The sequence below is a fragment of the Chaetura pelagica genome, unplaced genomic scaffold (assembly GCF_000747805.2).
Source record: "Chaetura pelagica isolate M959 unplaced genomic scaffold, ChaPel_1.0 scaffold264, whole genome shotgun sequence".
NCBI classification, from domain to species: domain Eukaryota; kingdom Metazoa; phylum Chordata; class Aves; order Apodiformes; family Apodidae; genus Chaetura; species Chaetura pelagica.
The window spans coordinates 594,295-613,352 of NW_009953064.1; the positions used below are offsets into that span (position 1 = coordinate 594,295).

The 19,058-nt window shown below is 42.9% G+C and overlaps 1 protein-coding gene across 1 annotated transcript in view; it reads left to right on the forward strand.

The window, feature by feature from the left end:
- The first annotated feature begins 356 nt into the window (after positions 1-356).
- The window catches only part of PASK (PAS domain containing serine/threonine kinase), a 28,538-nt gene continuing 9,836 nt past the window's right edge, over positions 357-19,058 (forward strand). Inside the window, exons 1-17 of the mRNA XM_009996756.1 lie at positions 357-522; positions 1,582-1,808; positions 2,646-2,816; positions 4,104-4,244; positions 5,108-5,242; positions 5,983-6,273; positions 6,617-6,716; positions 7,542-7,716; positions 9,518-10,398; positions 10,847-11,025; positions 12,689-12,856; positions 13,274-13,399; positions 14,052-14,186; positions 15,544-15,743; positions 16,596-16,729; positions 17,662-17,808; positions 18,003-18,095. Coding sequence (XP_009995058.1) covers positions 357-522; positions 1,582-1,808; positions 2,646-2,816; positions 4,104-4,244; positions 5,108-5,242; positions 5,983-6,273; positions 6,617-6,716; positions 7,542-7,716; positions 9,518-10,398; positions 10,847-11,025; positions 12,689-12,856; positions 13,274-13,399; positions 14,052-14,186; positions 15,544-15,743; positions 16,596-16,729; positions 17,662-17,808; positions 18,003-18,095 — 3,469 coding nt within the window. The remainder of the gene's footprint in view (positions 523-1,581; positions 1,809-2,645; positions 2,817-4,103; positions 4,245-5,107; positions 5,243-5,982; positions 6,274-6,616; positions 6,717-7,541; positions 7,717-9,517; positions 10,399-10,846; positions 11,026-12,688; positions 12,857-13,273; positions 13,400-14,051; positions 14,187-15,543; positions 15,744-16,595; positions 16,730-17,661; positions 17,809-18,002; positions 18,096-19,058) is intronic.

The following is a 19,058-nucleotide window of genomic DNA, read 5'->3' on the forward strand; positions in this document are numbered from 1 at the left end:
GCGTGCTGGCTCCGGACTGGGAAGCGCTTCCCAAAGCGGCAAAGGTTTCGGTTACAAAACCGGCCAGGAACGGGGAGGGAGCGCGGGGCGGGCGCTCGGTGGCTTCTTAGCACCGGTGGGATGGAGGGGGGGCCTGTGGGGCGCAGGTGTCCTGCAGCACCGGGCTGGGGGAAATAGAGTCAGGGTTGTTTGTAAAACACAGCCCAAAATGTTGAGAGACAGGAGCGGCCGTCGGGCTGTGACTCGGGGCTGGAAGGCAGCGATACTGCCCGTGGCTGAGCCGCAGCGCCCAGCTCCAGGCCTGACTGAGCTGCCCCTGCTTCTGTTGCAGGTGGTGTGGCAACCAGAATGTGAGCATGGCAGCCCAGGCCTCTAGCCCCTCCCAGGGGGGTCTTCTGCCCTCATCAGTCAACTCAGTCCTTGCCCACTGGAATGACTCTGATAAGCTCAGTAGATCCTACCCCCGGGCCAGCAGGAGAAGGCAGCTCTCTGGACTCTGCCGGCTGAGAGCGTCTCTGCCTGGTGAGCACTGTTACTTTGAGGTTGTGTTGCTGTGTCTTCAGTGAAGCTGATGTGTTTCAGCTGGTTTCAGGTTTTCCTCCTCCCCTTCCTCAGACTTACAGGTGATAGCAATAAGTAGCTGCCAGAAAGCACCTGTGCAATAAGGTCCTGAGCCATAAATCACTGCAGGCTGGGTGAGTTTATTGGGGTGGAGGTGTTGGTGAGGTGTTCTGCTTTTGTCTCCAGGCAGCCTTTACTGGTTGCTCTTTGACCACCCTGCTACCTTGTATTATTACCTAACACATGAAACATTTCCAAATGGGGAGAAAGATGTTGTTTTACTGGATTCTGCAAGGAGAGTATGAACTTTGCAGTTGACAGTGCATCCAGATGTACTTCTGCAGGTTTTACTATGGTGGGCATTTTCATAACTGTATGTGGTGCAGAAATGCAGGAGATGTCCTTGTGATGACTTGTTCGTGATGCTGCTTCCAGTCTGATAAACCTCCAAAGCTGCTTTCTGTTTTGGGAGTGCAGTGATGGCTTTTGGCTGCTGATGCCACTTCCTGGGGGAAGGTTTCTTTTCCAGGCAGAATTTTTGAACATTTTAGTAGAATAAATTGGCATTGCCCAACATAAAAGGTTGGCACAGGTATTCCAGTGTCACATCCTGCGAACTGTTAATTAAGTGGCTTCTGGCTGATGTGGTATTTAATGAGGGCTTGAACACTTACAGTAATTACATTTAATAACAGTTTCAATTTTAACTGAAGAGACTTCAAAACCTTTTAAACTTTGTTAAGTGAAAAATAAAAGTTGACTCATCTGAATCTTATGAATATTGGCAAAATTTTTTTCTAGCCTGCAGACTGAGTTTAATTGTTCTGTGATTCAGAAGGATATGTTTACTGGTATTATTTCTGCTTTCTTTAGTTTTAGTGATTTTATTTTCTTGTGATTTCTTTATGAATCTAGAAGCATATATTTGGGGATTACTTGACAGTTTCTTCAGCTGACAATTTTTTTTTATGCATTCCTGTAATACTCCTGCAGCAATAGCCCATCTTTATCTTCTTACAGGGGAGAAATGGAGCTCTTACTGTTTGTCATCACTGACAGCTCATAACATTTGTATGAGCAAAACTGCTAACTGTGGGGCTCAGTGGGATTCTGCCTCTCTCTCCACTTCCATTGGAAGTTCTTCTTGCTCCTTTTTGCATCCCCTGGCTGTGGAGGAATCCAGCCAGCACCTCCCTGCACGGAATCAAAACAAAGCCATCCTCACTGTTGATGCCAACACAACAGAGGTATTTGCAGCAGTAGCTCCCGAACTGTCAGACTTGGGTTGTGCCTGTTACTCTTGCATGTATCTGCAGTCAATTAAGGCATTTTATAGCCTGCTCAAGCTCAGCAGTCTTCTAAAGACTGACAACTTGTTTATTTCCATTGCAGATTGTAGTTAGCAAAGCACACGGGACACTAGTGGAAGGATGGATGTCTTGAGTCTTTTTTTCAAACAGGATAAGGGACTAAAGAAGAATGCAGTTGTCAAGTGGCACGAGGGAAGAGAGGAAAAGCAGAATGTGCCTCAAGCCTGGGTCGGATGGGTTTGTGGTGGCACAAGGTCCCTCTCTCTGCCCCACTAAATATGCATGGGCAGAATTTCTCTGGTTGTGTCCTGAGAGCAGCCATGAATATGAAACTTCAAAGAGCTGTGTCATTTTTAGTTTCGTTTGCCCATCTTCCAGGCATTTAATCCTAACTTGGGTTGTTAACATAGGTTTAAGTGTGCCAGTGACTGGTGTGAGAACTGCATGCCTTTGGGGTGGGTAAAATCTTGTGGGCTGCCCAGGGTTTGCTTTCAAATACAACTTGTTTGTTTTGCCTCTGTGGACATAACTAATTATATGACACACAGGGCTGGAGTGGGTAGGTGGCTAAAAGAGAGCAGGAAACCTATAAGAAGCTTTAGTGAACTTCTCTTACACATGTAAGAATTTAAAAGAGCCACTCTATTCCCACCAAAAGGAAGGGATATTATAAGAGATTAAAGCAACAACCCGAGGATATGATGATTTAGTAACTGACAACTTTTTTTCTTTTTTTTTTGGTGTTTTGGGTGGTTTTTTTCCCTGCTTTTCTAGATCCTAGTGGCTAATGACAAAGCCTGCCAGCTGTTTGGGTGCAGGAGTGAGGAACTCATTGGTCAAAAGCTGTCCCACTTGATATGCAAATCCAGTCAAGAGGCATGGAAAGCTGTGGGTGAGGAGAACATAGGAACTGATGAGCATCCATTGGTGATTTCAGGAACTGTGGTATGTGAAATGTTTAAGCAAATATTCTCTACCTTGTACAGTGGTTTTGTAGGATTTTCTTTGAGGTTTTAGGGTTGTTTGTTTGGGGTTTTTTTACATTTTCAATATAATGTCCTGATATCTTTAACTTTGTGGGCATTTGGCAATTATGCCATTTTTAGGTCTGTTTGAAAGTTTGCAGGTGTGGGAATGCAAAGGGTGAGAGATGGTCTGGGAGGCACTTGAGAGAGGCTTGCAACTGCCAGCTTGACCAAATCAGAAGTTAAAGGACATTGATTTTAAAAAAAAAAAAAAAATCAATATAATTGGTTAACATGGAAAAAAAAAACTATTAGGGAAAAGTTCCCAATTGTCTGATCTTTTAAAATATTTTTGAAATTATCTTAAATTGCATTGTGGATATTATAGAGTTACAAGTCAGTCAAATACTGTAAAATGTCTGCCAAACAGCCCAGTTGGTGCATAAGAGTGGAATTGATTTTTTTTGCCTATAGTGGAGTTGTTCATAAGAGACTTGCATGAGAAATGTTTCTGCTATCACTAGAAAATAGTTGGAAAATGAGCTCATATTCTTCCTGGTGTGTTATTTTTGCACTGAAATTGTCTCAGCACCTCAGAGCTTAAGATTCCTGAATCCTCAATTGAATGCAGGGAAAACAAATACTGAAGTTTGAGTCAATGAAATCAACTAAAATTAAATGTCTGAGAAAGGCACTCATTCTAGAGCAATTCCAAATATTTTATAAGAGTCACTGTGTAATTCATAAACCCATTCTGCAAAGATCACACCAAAAAATGATAAAAGGCTTGATAGGAAGGCTGCAGGTTATAAGATAATGAACCATTTTCTCATTGGAGAAGAATCTCCTCCCAGAAGAAAGGATGCTGCTATTTTTGCAGCAGAAAATAAGACCTATGTTACTAATGTAGAGTATTCATTAGCACCATGGGACATCTAGAAAAAGCATCTCTGGAAAGCACTTCTCTGTAGTGCAAGGTGTGAGATCAACACTTTGATTATGCTGAAGGAAATGCCTTGAGTCTTCCTGAGGCTGTGAGGGAAGACACAAAAGCAACAATGACTTATTTTGTGTATTATCTGTGCATTATTTGCAAACCTTTTCATCTATGTATTAAAACTCTGTTTCTCCTAATCACAAATTAGTAAGTAATCAAAATGCAAAATGGGTTTTTTTAACAATGCTGGGGAGGTATCTTGGCTCAGTGTCTTATTCTTTTTTGAAATTCTTGGAGTAAATTATTAATACCTCTGTATCCTATGAAAAGGTGGATGTTGTTGGCCATCTGCAAGAGAAGATCCCCGTCTCAGTCTGGTTGAGGGAAATAAGAAGCAAGGACAACCACTGCTGTGTGGTTGTGCTGGAACCAGTGGAAAGACTTTCAGCTTCTGTTTCCTTCAGGGCTGATGTGAGTGTTTTCCTAATTGTCAAATGAGAGTGCAGTTTGTGAGAGTTTATGTGCAAATGAAACCTGTCCCAAAGCCAGGGTAGGCATGTGACTCTTTGAGCTTGAAGTGTGTATAAAGCACTGTCCTAATTCAGGACTGCACACAGGATCACAGACTGGTTTGGGTTGGAAGGGACCTTCAAGATCATCTTGTTCAAATCCCCCTGCATGGGCAGGCACACCTCCCACCGGACCAGGTTACTCAGAGCCCCATCCAACCTGCCCTTCAACACTGCCAGGGATGGAGCTTCCACAGCTTCCCAATTTTGATTTTCCCTTTTTCCTCCAACATCACACTACAGCTGAAACCATATCCAGAAACCAGAGGAAACTCAACAAAACTTGTAACAAAAAGGCAGCCAGGGCCATATCAACACTGGGCTTTATTTCAACCCAAAATAAAAACAAACTTCAACACAGGGAAGAGCAAAACACTGTTGGACCTGTGCATGGATCTCCCATGTGGCTCAGCTTTACCCATTCCACAAGTCACTGACTGCTCCCTGGGGATATCTGAGATTTCAACAGCGAGGGTTTGGCAGGGGGTTGGTTATTCATGGCAGGGATGCCAGTGTGAAGGGATCAGCTTGCTGTGGGAAGGTTCTGTGAGGAGTGTTGGACTCCCCTGCTTCTCCTCCATGGCAAAAGGCAGGCTCTCTGCACAGTACTGTTGGAGAAGTATTGCATTATGCCATGTATGCTCTCACTGAGGTGGCTGTATCCACAAAGACTGCGGGATGAAACTTCCTGCCATATGCAGAAGCTGTTGTTAAAGGACTGAGTGGACTGTTGGCTAAAATAGTTCTGTACATTTTCTTCCCAAGGGAGAGATTACATCATGTGACCTCCTTTTTGCCCATCTCCATGGCTACCCAGCATTGGAAGAGGTAGTTGGGCTCCACATAAAGGACCTGATTCCTTCTGTGCAGATCCCTACTCTAGGCAAAAAAATCCCAGAGGTACAGTATGAGCACCATGTTCTTCCATATCCTTCCCATCTGGAACATGGATGCACACTCTTTTCCCCCCTTCTGTAACAGAAGAAAACTTCTTCAGAGAGAAGCAAAAGTCCCCCAGAATGGGCATGCTGCTTATTTTTGGAGCTACTGTATGAATATTTCCTGACTAGGAATGAGACCAAGCTCCAGCCTCTCACTGTGGCATCTGTCCTGGTGAAAGGCACATTTCTCCAATCCTGGCTTTTTAAGAAACCAGTCTCTATCACCTCCTTAAAATCCCTTTGAATTATCACTGTGGCATCTGTCCTGGTTGGCTTTTTAAGAAACCAGTCTCTCTCTATCACCTCCTTAAAATCCCTTTGAATTCTGTAGCAGGGTCCTGTCATGTCTGTCTGAGGAGTGAGAGTCTAATGAATCCCTAAATCTTGCAAATGCCATGAAAACAGGGAGCTACAGAGTTGAAAGAGGCCTTATTAATGCCTTAGTTGCTGAAAAGCTGCAGCATGGCTGTTCCTGGTCTTCATCATCAGGTTGTTCATCCAGGTGTTCAACACTGGATTCCCAATCCTTAAAAAAACACCCTTGAGTCATTTTGATGTTCACAGGATTGGTTCATTTTGCTTTTCCCACCCCTTTTTCCTGAGAATGCTCCTGTGTTGTTTTCTCTGAATACTGAAGTAAAAGTGAAACATTTGGTTAGTTTGAGGTTTTCTGTTTGTTTTATCTTTGTTTTCATTTAGAATCTCAGGATCCAGCGAGCTGTAGGCAGATCCAGAGAGGGTAACACGTTTCCTCTCAGTTTGAAGCTGCAAGTAGGGCTTCCGGAGGAGGACCAAGCAGCAGTGCAGGAAGATGTTCCACAGACAACACAAGGGGGCTCTTCCACAGGCTACCATTACTCTGCTACAGTTGTGGTTTTCTGTACCATCAGTGGTCTTATCACTGTCCAATCAGATGGAACCATCTGTGGTATCAAGGATAGCTTTGCTTTGATGCTGTTTGGCTATGAAAAGAAGGACCTGGTGGGAAAGGTAAGACAGGAGTTTTAAGCCCTCCGCAAATAATCCTGTGTCTGGCAGTGTATCCAGTGCAGTTCTAAGCTGTCTTTGACACTCATTTCTGTCTGTCACAAAACCTGAGTGTTCTGTGTGTTTGGTGATGGAGTTATGGGTTGATATGCCAATTCCCATGCTGGAATTGCTAGCTCTTATGGTGCTGAGGATCTTGTATGGATTTCAGGTAGCCCAAAGCAAGTTCTCCTTCAGTCCTGTGGGTTGCTTTTGGCTGGCTATCCATGCAAGTCAGGGTTGTTCCCCTTTGCCCCCAACCTGTGAGAGTCACCTTGGCTTTATAATGTTTCCTTCTGTGTTTTAGAACATCACATTCCTGATCCCTGGTTTCTATAACAACATGGAAAGAAGCAGTGACTGTTCTTTGCCATTGCCTTCTCTTGACAACTCCATGGGGACAGAGGGTGAGTGCCTCTTTGAAGATGCTCCTGCCTGCCATACAACTGGCTCTGGCTGCTGGTACAAAGATTTAATCACTAAAGATACCAGATTTGCCTGGGAACATGGGAATATGCTTTGTAAAAGCAATGTTCCTCCATGCAACTTTTAAATTGGGTCTCCATTATAATCTAAGGTGAACAGAATTGTTCACCTAAGGTTGTGCTTCTCTCTTTGTTACTAAGAAGATGAAACTGAATATCCAAGTTGCAAATTGCACCATCAACAGAGAGTACTTTTGTACTTAATGAATATGTCACTTCCCCTCCCTCCCCTCTTAGGATCTCTTGAGTATTTTATGATGTGTAGAAGACAGCTTTTGTGACAGTATTGCAGCAGAGCTGGAGATACTTGGGACTAATATTTTAAGGAAAAACTCTAATATTCTTCTGAATTGGCTCACGTTGCTGCCTAATATTCAATGCTGTGTTGCTGTGCTGTTTCAGGTAGGAGGCATCATGTATTTCCCTGATGCAGTTCACTACATCTACAAAGATTTTATTAAAACCATATTTCCCTCAGCACAATGGGAATAAACAGAAGCAAGGAAGTCTCATCTCTCCAAATCTGTCTTTCCAGCTAGCTCTGCCCAAAACAGAGAGAACAGGCCAAAGTAGTGTGGAGTCCTAATATTTGGACCACTTTGCCTTAGTCATGTATTTTATGCTTAATTCCTTAGGGATGAGACAGACCAAGGGAGTCCCAAGATTGTTTTTAATCATTGTCATTTCCAAAGCCAAAACATAAAAGGTTAATTTGGTCTGGTTTGTTTTTTTTCTTGTTTGGTGCAGACAGCAGCTTCTTGGCTGCATCTTTAGCAAGCCTTCTCTCAAAAGATGAAGAGCAGAAATTGGAAAGAAGACACAAAGAAGACAGATTAATACATGATGAGATTAAACAAAAGAATGGGACCAGTTTCTTTTCTACTCCCTCACCTCCTGAAGTGGCATCCACACCCTCTAATAGGTAGACATTTCATGACTGTATATTCACTATGCAAAATGAAGGGCTGTGATGGCTGCCACCAGTTTTTTCACTTCTGTGGTGTTTGTGGAAAGGTACAACAAGGGTGTTCAGCACTTTGCTCTCTTTAGAATCTGAGTCCTATTTGCAAGACAGGTTGAGTTTTGCCTGCCTTAGATTTTTGTTTAGACCTGTACATCCCACAATTGGAACTCCTGTCACTTTACATCTCTAAAGGGGACCAAATGCTTCCCCCAGGCTAGGGAGGTGACTAGGCTCTATCTTTGCTAGATCAGAAACAGTGGATATCCATCTCCTTCCAGGGCACCCACCAGCTGGTGTTGCACTGTACTCAGGTTCCCTGGAGTTAATTGTAAATGTGTAACTGTCAGGTCACACATTAAAACAGGAGACTGTGTTACTGGAGTCCAGCCATTGTTATTGTACTTTTCTCAGTCTTTTTCTGTTCCAAGGTTAGAAAATTCCACACAAGTACCTATATGATGCACATGGTTTATCTTAAGTCAAATTTTAAGCCTTCTACATTAACAATTCTAACACTCAGAAAATATTTATTACCCTTTTTAATAAATGACTATTACAGCACAGTCCTTGCTGCTTTTTAGGGAGACTGATAATCTCATTGTTTCCTTGTACTCCTGGGTTTATGTCTCTCATACCATACTTGGAATTTAAATGCTCTACTGCATTTTTACTTATAGAAATGTTTGTAAAACACCTTGTGTACTGTGGGTTTCAGTGAACTATGGTTAAATTGGTGGATAAGACATTAGGAGGGAATTCTGCACTATGAGGGTGGTGAGACACTGGTCTAGGCTGCCCAGGGAAGCTGTGGCTGCTCCATCCCTGGCAGTGTTGAAGGGCAGGTTGGATGGGGCTTGGAGCAACCTGGGCTGCTGGGAGGTGTCCCTGCCCATGCAGAGGGTTGGATCTGGATGATCTTGAAGGTCCCTTCCAACCCAAACCAGTCTGATTTTGTGGATGGGGACATCCATCCTCTGTTGGACAGCCAAGGGATCTTCTTTTCTCAGGACTGGAAGTCTCCTGCCACACGTGTTGGCTTTTTGTGGTGCATGATACACATTTAGAAATTAAGCTGGAGAAGGAAGTATTCCATAGGGGAAGAGTGCCATTCAATTGTACCTGCTCTTCTTTGGTCAAGAGGGAATTTGTTAGGATTTTGGATGCCTATGCCAACAGCTTTCTATGTTTTCCTTTAAAACTTATATATAAAACAATTAGTGAAGGTTTTAAAAAGTGACCATAGTGATGAAAGAGTGGGCAGCCTACAGCATGATGGTTTTCTCATTCTTTTGTCATCCTGACGTCACTAATAACTGAATTCTTGCAGTGGAGACAGGATTGGTACCACGAGGCTGCCAGCCCACTGTGGAGAGCCTTCCCATGGGACCTGCCTTGACAGAATCCCAGCAGTGGAACAGTGCAGAGCAGTGGAAACTGCAGGATTGAATAATTCTCAGAAGATTCTCTCTGCACGGTTCTTTCCCACACCATACGATTCAGAACAGTTTGATTTAGGTCAGAACATGAAAATTCCAGCAAGAAGCAGTGATAGTGCAGAGTCTGGTGCATCTGAGACTCAAAATGCCAGTGAGACTAATATCTTGCCTAACCAATTACAAGTTCCTCATCAAGACCTGAAGGATTTAAATTGTCAGCAGATATGTAAGTTACCCCATGAAATGCTGGAGCATCAGCAGTCCCCTCATGCCTGGGGACAGGCTCCTTCAGTAAATGTTGCCTGGTCACCTGTTTGTTCTAGGTTAGAAGGCAATCTAGACCTTGCATCCTATGGCCCCATTAAGCCACCTTCTGATTTTACTTGTAACTCACCTGGAACACCAACCATGGATGAGCCATGTTCTGGGAGAACACTGGACTGCAGACAGGACTTTCACAGCCAGATGCTTACAGGGCAATTGTCAAAAACAAATCTTGTGTGTGATGCAAAACATTCCAGCCTTGAGCCCATTGTCAGTGAAAACTGCCTGCTAAATGATGCTTCATCCTTCCTTGCAAATGGAAGGATCACAATCCATGATGTTTGCTCTGGAAATAAAATGGGTTGCAGAGCTTCTGCACCAGGAGTTGCCACACCCTCTGAAAGTGTTACAGAGTTAGGCACTGAGCTGAACTGTATTTGCTCTGTTCTTGAAGTACTGGATCTGGATATTGGTGCCAAGGGGAACTCAAACAATTGTTTGGGTATTACTGCAGCTCTTGGAACACCCTCTTCTAATACAGTGGACTGGGCTGGAGACAATATGCCAGCTCAGAAAAACAATGCCCTTTCAACTGGTCAAGGAGGGCAGCTGGTGGATGGTGTTACCATAGAAGATGGTTCTGGATTACTGGCCTTCCCAAGGCAGATAGAAAACTCAGAAGAATCCTCCAAAGCATTTCTTGAGAAGCCTAAAACTCTTGCAGAGTCTCCAAGGGACAACATCAAGAGAAACCCCCTGAAAAGCAAAAGGAGTCCTGAAGAGGACTGTGTGTTGCATGGGCAGGAAAATCTGGAGATAAAAATTACATCAACCCCAGTGAAACAAGAAGAAAGGCTGAATCCAGCAGCTCCTTTGACCTTGGAGATTCTGGAAGGCAGCTACTCTGGGAATTGCTGTCACAGAGATGGTTCACAGTTAAGTAAGTTGAACCTATTTCTTCAATTCCCAAAACTCTCATTGGAATAGTCTTTTCCACCCACATTTTTGCAGAAGGTGTAGACAGTTCTGGTGAGAACTAAAATACAAAGTTACTATGAAAATTAGTCCAGACTGAATGGTCAGACATATCATTAAAATACAATTAAAAGGTTTGAACTTAGTAATTCTTCTGAACATAAACTATAAGCTCCATTGTAAAACTTAAATGTAAATTGATGATGAATATGGAGGTAGCCACCAAGAATCTCTACAATAATTCTACATTTGTCACTCTCTCTGGTTCCTTGTTGAGTAGGTGCTCCCCAAATAAATAATGGAGGAGGAGTTAACTTTGTTAAGAGCTCAGGATTTTGTCCTAAATTGTCTGCAGTCTCATTCAACACTGAAGTTGCATTTTACCATTGTAACTTCCTCCCTCATTTCTACAGGTGTACTCTTTGAAGTGAAACGTGTAGAACTGCAGGACCCTGCCATACTTTTCTGTGTCTGGGTGATGAAAGACCTTCAGCGCCAGAAAGAAGCTGCAGCAAGCACTCAGCTTCTGCTCTCCAATCTGGCAAGCTCTGCCCAGTCTTTTGCAGATCTTTCTACACAGAGTCTTGGAGAAGTAAGAAATCCTGCCATTGTATAATGTTGAGCATTTCTCTCCTTGTTTCCCTGTTAAGCTGAAATAGGAAAGTTTGTAGAATTCAAATAATGTCATGAGGTAGTGGGTGGATATTGCTGTTTCTTTGTTTCCTTCTTTTTATGTCAAAAGAAATGTTTTAAATTGCTATTTGGCAGTAGTTCTGGTAGTCTGTGTTTGGCTTTGTGTAATTATCTTTCTAGTCTGAACAATGAAAGCACTTGTTTTAAAATTGTTCTTCAACTGGTTTAAGTGCATCTACAATAGAGGCTTCCATCAGGGTGACAAAATTGCTTTTTAGTTAGTAGTGGGATGTAAAATTGACAGTACTTCAACCAAGGCTGTAGAGGAAAATAGTATCTTTGATCACTTGAAATAGAGAGTGGTCATCTTTTGGGTTCCTTGAGTACATGTATGCATTCCCTAGGTGTTTACATAGCTGTATTTTAAGAAGAACTTAACACAGAAGTGCACAGATATTTAGGCACCACATGTGTAACATGTTTTTGGTGATGACAGATGCAAACTACTAGAGACTCTGAGGAGCTGCTGTTTATTGAAATGTACTGTGGATCAGTCCCGCAGTTTTCCTCCCCTGCCTCACCTTTAATCAGTGAGCTAGGAGATAATGTAGATATTTTAAAAGCTTGGCTATTGGCAAAACTTGCTATTTGAGGTATTTTTTATTAGACCTTTGAGAACTGAGGAATAAGGGGGCTCTTTTTTCCTTTTAGAAAATCATCTCCCATGTACATGCACATGCATGTCAAAATATAAGCAGTTCTGATCATTTTATGTATAATTGCAAATTTCACTGTTCCAAACAAATGCCCCCTTGAGATTTGCCGTGTTTCCTCTTATTGAGGAATACTGTTAATGTCATAACGATGTTCTGATATCATGCACTGTAGATACCATCTGTGGTGAAGAAAGATAATCATTGCAGAGATAAACAACCCCAAGCCCCATCCTGAGAGCAAGAAAAGCTTCTCTTGTGTTTAATTTCTCCTGCAGTGTCACAGGCCTTGGTAGGAAGGCAGGTGATGTTTCTCTACTGGGGTGTTAAAATTGAAGTAGATTTGCCTTGAACTTGTTCCCTATTTATGTCTGCTAAGAGACCAATCTACAGAACTAAAACGCTGTCTTACCAGAAAGTGTGGTAAACACTGGGAATTTAATATCTTTTATCTACCAGCCCTTTTTAGGTTACTGAGGCAAACAGACATAAATTTATAGACAGGGCTTAAAGCAGTACCTTTTTAGTTCTGTCCATCTAGAATATACTTGCCTGGAAAAATTACAGCATTGCAAGTAACCAGCTTTTTATTAATGAAGTAAAATGATCATTTGGTGATAGATCAGTGAGTTCATTTTCCTACTTGCACAGAGAATTTTCTGTGAGCCTCTAAGGTGCAGATGCTTCTCTGATTTAAGCAGTAATTGTAGCTGCTGAGTGATGACTGAGTTCAGTTGTGTGGTATGGTGATGGTCACATCAACATACAGTTCTTGATGACAAAACCAAAGATTACTCCTTTGGGCTTGCAGATTTATACTTTCTTTTCAGTATTTACTTGGTTTTATAAACCTGATTCTGTGGCTTGCTTAATTTTTTTCTTGGTTTTTGTTTTTTTACCTGTACTTAGGCCATCAGATCAACTTCCCTTTTTGAGAATTCCCGAAGAGCTGAAGAACTTGAAGGATTAAGGGCATGTGAGGGAGAATATGCAAAAAATTATACCACTCTCAGTCTTATTGGCAAAGGATCTTTTGGCTTTGTTTGGACTGCCAGGGACAAGCAAGATCACCAGGAGGTTAAATATTTCTTTTAGATCTCATTGCAATAATTATTTAGGCTGAAAAATGCGATCAGAAGTATTCTGGGTGTTGAGGGGCAAGCTCTGGTGTTTCTCTGCATGCAGAAAGGCCTCATTTCCTTCCACTGCACCCCTGTGTTAGAAGTCACCACTGCTGTAACTGGGATGATAAAAGAGCTGGCCTGGCAAAGCTTTTGGAATTCAGAGCATCAATAAAAAGGAAAGAAAGATCTTGTATTCTGTGCATCTAGGACTAAATGAGTTCAAATGTGTTTAAAGGTACTATAAGCAATACACCTTGCATTGCTTCTGCCCTTCTAGTAATCGTTCACTAACATTTTACCTGGCAATTAACTTATCAGACACTTAAAGCCATATTTTTGCAGGCAGTGCTGAATGTTGTTGTCTGTGCAGGTTGTTGTCAAGTTCATCTGGAAGGAGAGGGTGCTTGAGGACTGCTGGGTAGATGATCCTGACCTGGGGAGAGTTACTCAAGAAATCTCCATCCTTTTGAAGCTGCAGCACCCCAATATCATTAAGGTACAGTGGACTCTGAGGAGATGCAGTTAGAACTGCATCATATGGTTCCTTTGAATACTTGGTGTCTCTCACTCCCTCAGGAGTGAGAAAGTGTCCTGTATTAAATCTACTTTTTCAGGATAGAAAGCAATCTACATACCCATTTTTGTCTTGGAGGGTATGTTACAGCAGACTATCACTTTTTGGGACACTTTTACCCCAATGAATGTAAACATTTATCTGGAGTTGTGACTCTAACAAAAAAACCCTATGTTATTTCAAGATGATAAGAAGTACATCTTGGAAGTGCAGTGTCACCTCTAGACATGTGCTACTTCAGTAAATCTTGATTTCTCTTCTTTCTTATGGCATCGTTGGGTTTGGGTGGAGATATTTTTTTCCCAAAAAGATAAATCCTCTTGGTTTTAATTCTGCTCTCAGCTTTAATTATTCTCTCTTTTCAAGAAACACTTGTGCTCAGTGAAATGAGACTTCAAAGATTAGAATATACATTGATTCAATCTCCAAGAGGAGAGCAGTGTTTTTTTGGTTTTTGTGTATGTGTGGGGGTTTGTTTTTTTGGGGAGGGGGGTGTTTTCATATATTTATTTATTTTTTTAAAAAAGGCCATTTGAGGATGAAGCATGTGTGTTTAAAAGCCTGTTATTTATAGGTGCTGAATGTCTTTGAAAATGAACACTTTTTCCAACTAGTGATGGAGAAGCATGGATCTGGTCTGGATCTGTTCACATTCATTGATAATCAGCCCAACTTGGATGAGCCATTAGCAAGCTATATATTCAGACAGGTGAGAGCTGGGAATGTGCAGTTGCTACATGAAGTAAGATTTGATTCATGTAAGAACCAGGACCCTATTTCACTGGTTAATCAGCTGAACCAGCATCTTGCTCACCACCTGTAGAACTTCCCCTCATTGTTCTGAAGGGCTGCTTTCTAGCTAACTGCAGAGCTACCTGCAGAAACCTTTTTAAGGTTTGCTTTGAAATGTATAAGGAAACTTCTAGAGGACTTTACTTCATATGAGGATTTCCTACAGAGCCATTGCCTCTGGGCTGTGACTAGCAGCACACCCCCCCTCTGACCAGGGTGTCCATTCATGTAGCACTCATTTCCTTTGTGGGAAGAGGGAAGTGTGTGGAAGTTGCCCCAAGCCTCACTAAAAGCCATGCTTTCACTTGGATCAATGTTTGGTTTGGATTGGTTTTGGGGGTAAAGGGCTCCCCTCTTCTTAAGGAATTTAAAATCAGAACATTATCTTACCATTTAATGTGGCATAATGCAGAATGACTCAAGGTAGTTTGCTGTGAGTCAGAAGCTGCCTAAGTGCTGAATTTATTCAGTGAGTTAACCACAACAGCAGTCCTCAAGGAATTCACCCCCTTGGTCATGCCACAACTAGCCAGAAATTTAGGAACAACTTTTTTCTCCTATGGGCCCTTTAGATTTCTGATAGATAAAGCCCTTTTCCTAAACCAGCCTTGTGCTTTGTTACTTCAGACCTGTACATTATTTCCATGCAGGAGCTTTGTATTATAAATAGCAACTTTTCTCCCTGAGCCATCTGCTTTTCTCTCTCAAATGCATTGTGGTAAGGATCACGATTGTCTCCAAGGTGATATAATTCTGATGCTATTCTTAATGATGGCACCACACCATGAATCCTGCAGAAAGAAGAATGGAATTTAGGAGTGACTAGATTATTTATATAAAACATCACTCTTTTGAGTGCTTTGTCATCCTGCAGTATCAGAGGCACACAGTAATATCCTTCTGGAGAAATCAAAGGACCCTCCAAATGAAGCTGGGATAAAAATAGAGTCACCAGCAGAATTGTAACAGTAAGTTCTGATGCTTGTAACCAAAAAAAACCCAAGCACAATGTGACCAGAGCATTCCATCTTCCTGCAGATTTGTGAGAGCTAAACAAGGAAAAGGCTTTTTTAAGTCTCTCTCCCAAGAGCATTTTAACACCCACTGCAGCAATGCTGGCAGGGTTCATTTCCAGTTACCAAAATTAGGATCTATATCTTGTTAATAGAGTGTGAAAACCAGCCCAAATGGGGCTGTTGGAACTCTGTGGTGCCAAGTAGACTATCCAGAAGGACATTTCTGTAGTAACACTGAGCTCTTTCTTCCTCTTCCAGCTTGTCTCAGCTGTTGGGTATCTCCACTGTAGAAATATTCTCCACAGAGATATCAAGGATGAAAACATTGTCATTGCTGAAGATTTTACCATTAAATTAGTGGACTTTGGTTCAGCTGCCTACCTGGAACCTGGCAAATTGTTTTATACCTTTTGTGGGACAATTGAGTACTGCTCTCCAGAAGTGCTGTCTGGCAAACCGTATGTCACCCTCTGACAAGTAATTCTTGTGTCCATCACACCAAAACCAGGGGGGTGTAGGGCTGGATTAGGATCACAGATTCACAGAATAGTCATGGTTGGAAAACCATAGAGAAGACAAGCTGCTTTGCCATCGGTGCCCTGCTAGAGCATCTGAGCACTGCAGTGAGATTTAGGGCACTGCAATGACAGAAATGATGTGTAAAGGCTTGAATACATACAAAACTGTTAACAGACTTTCTTATTCTGGTCAGATGTTTTGCAAAGCCTTGCTTTGCTCTCATTTCACAAATGTTTTTTGTGGTTCCTTCAGGCAGCTCCTCTTGATGGGGTAGGGGGAAGAAGCTATGCAAGGGGGAGAGGAAGTTCCTGCTGGGAATTAGGTGGAAGCCAAAGCAGTGCTGCTCTGAGAATTGAGCCTGATACTGTGTGAAGAAACTGTCCCTTTTTCTCCTATTTCCAAATAACTTTTGTTTTGAAAGGGATGAGAGGGGACAAATGGGATTCCACTGAAGTGTCTAATATTCCATTTAAATATTCACTTGATAGTTGCGGTTTATGGTGGAGAAGGAGGAGGCTTAAGTTCTCTTGGCACCAACTTCTGCTTGTAGAAGTCTAGGTGCCTATTATAAATACAACTGAAACTGGCTAGCCATTCCTTGTTTGTTTGCTTTTCATTGAGAATGATAACACAGGCTTATCAAAAACACATGCGAAACTTAATAGAATTCTCACAAACTTCCTATATTGAAAACTGGAAATAAGAGCTATAGCTGCCTTTTTTTTTTTCCTTTCTTTAGCAAGCAATTCTGTGTTTTCAGTCTGAGTTTAGGCAAGTTTATCTCTGCTTAGGTACCATGGCCCTGAGCTGGAGATGTGGTCCCTTGGTGTCACCCTTTACACACTAGTATTTGGAGAGAATCCCTTCTGTGAGCTGGAGGAAGCAATGGCAGCTGTCCTGAACCCTCCTTGGCCTGTGTCAAAAGGTGAATTTTTTCTGTTTGCTTTTCTAAAGAAGCAGATCTCTTGGGAAAGTATAAGCAGTGTTTATCCTCCTGAAATAAAGGGCAAGACTGGGGGGAAAATGCTTCCAAATGTGCTCTACAATGATTTTAAAAGCTGCTCACTGAAGCAAGAGTTGTCCAAGGTGTCCTTTTCAGGTGAGGTCTGCAGTTCATGCCTATGATGAACACAGCTATCTGCCCTATGTTTGATTAGTTTCAAATTGCAGGCCTCCCATGTATTATGATGACTGAACCTGTCAGCTTTTCAACCTTTGAGGTTTATACCTGAGAAAACCAGAACAAATAGTGACTGATGGGAAAAGTTCACTCTAGTAGAGAACTTTTTAAGATCAGTAATGTCACTCCTGTGACTCTAATGCAAGTTTTATCTTACTTGAACTACTGCCAATCCATGCTATGTCACTTCTGAGATGGATGATACTGTGTTAATTTATAATTTCTGAATTAATTGTATGGCTTTGTTTACCGTTGGAGGTATAAAAAGCTAATTGAATGCCAGACTAAAGAAATCCTCATCAACAAGTTCTCTGGGGTCCTTAGAACCACAGTGCTCCTAAGGCTCCAGGGTAAATTCTGGAAGCTTTCCTTCAACCCCGAGGACACCTTTAACCCTAGATCAAACACTGGGTGACTGCAGGGCAAGACTGAGTCAGGGTTGCCTCTGTGGCATTCGCTTCATCTTCTGTCCTCAGTGTCATAACTCTGAGCTCAGTTCTCTGTTTGCACAACCTGGAAATCCTAGATCATTCCTAAAGACTCTGGTAGAACACAAGGGATGAATGAGGAGGATTTTTAATGAAAATCTGCATTCTTTGAATAGAAACCATATCTTGCATTCCCAGCATGCCTAAAATACAGCCTGAGGCATTCCTCTGAGCTCTGTCTCTCCCCAGGTCTCATGGATCTCATGGCTGGGCTTTTGCATCCCGTCCCAGAGCAGCGCACCACCCTCCCCGTGTTAGTAGAGGATGGTTGGCTGAAGCAGCCTGTGAACCTGGGGGACTATACCTGGGAAGAGGTATTCATCTCTCCTGAGTCAGGTGAGTGAGAGGTTGTTCTGAAGGTTTTTTTCCTACCCCCAGGGTGTGCCAAACACACGAATGATTTCTAAGAGAAGGCGGAGCTGCAGGTAGCAAGATACTTCCCACCAGAAGGTCACCTGCTGGTGCCAAACGTGCTCAGTTTGAAGACAGGTCCCTATGGCTCACACCTCACTGCTTGTCTTTCTCCCTAGGAAGCAACAGATTCAGAAACAGCTCTGGTGAGCACACACATGGAGACAGGCTCCCAGCTGTGGAGACTGAGCCATCCTTGGATGCTCCTGACTGTGAGTGTGCAGAGCCTCACCAGGAAGCTGCAGCAGCTCTGGAGTGCCCTGCTTTGGGGCCTGGGCCACCACTGCCCTTCCTCTCAGGTCTCAACCCTGTGGAACAATAGCTTCTTATCACCAGACAAGGATTGTCACTCAGGAACCAACAGGAATTAATTGTAAGTGCTCCTCTCTTGTAGATGGGTAGATACGACTTCTCTCTTGTGGAAGGACTTGAGTGCTCAGCACCAAGGGGTAAGCAGGGCAGCTTTGAGCTGCTCTGTCTGGGCATGATCCCTCTGGAAGAGCTTGTCACTAATAAGTGTTTGTTCTTTTAAAGCTGTGAGGCATTTTAATGTGTTCTTTAAATTGGTTCATAACTCAGAGTACCTTTCAATTAGCTCTTTTTACTTTTTTGTATGTAGTTTCACTCCTGAAAAGTGAATGAATAAACATGAGATGAACATTATTTGTTGGGACTGGATGATCTTGAAGGTCTTTTCCAACCAAGGTTGGCTGTGATTCTGTGAACATCTTCACCCCCATGGACTGCCTTTGGTGTGTTGTTTGGAGGTTGCATGTACAGATAGGCCTCAAAGACAAAAGAATTTCATGATTTAGGGGTTCCCCCCTCCCCCCTTTTTTTCTTTTGGCCACAGTTCTCTCTGTAACCAGCAAGGACAGTCCTAGATGTTGATGAGACAAAGATTGCAGAAAGAAAAAACAGATCACTAACTAGCCAAAACAGTGAGAGAGACCCGGCTTGTTCTCGGTGCTCTGGAGGAGGCAGGGTCAGGAGAGCTGAACCGGTAAGGGATGCTCTGCAGCGATCCCGGCACCTCCTCCGCGGGGAAATTCCCGCTCGGCTGCCTTCCCGGGCCGCTCCATCGCCCGGGCCCCGCGGGGGGGGAGGGAGGAGCGCGGCGGGGCGGGCACCGGCTCCTCCCCGCCCGGGCCATGGCGGGGCGGCTGCTGCGCGGC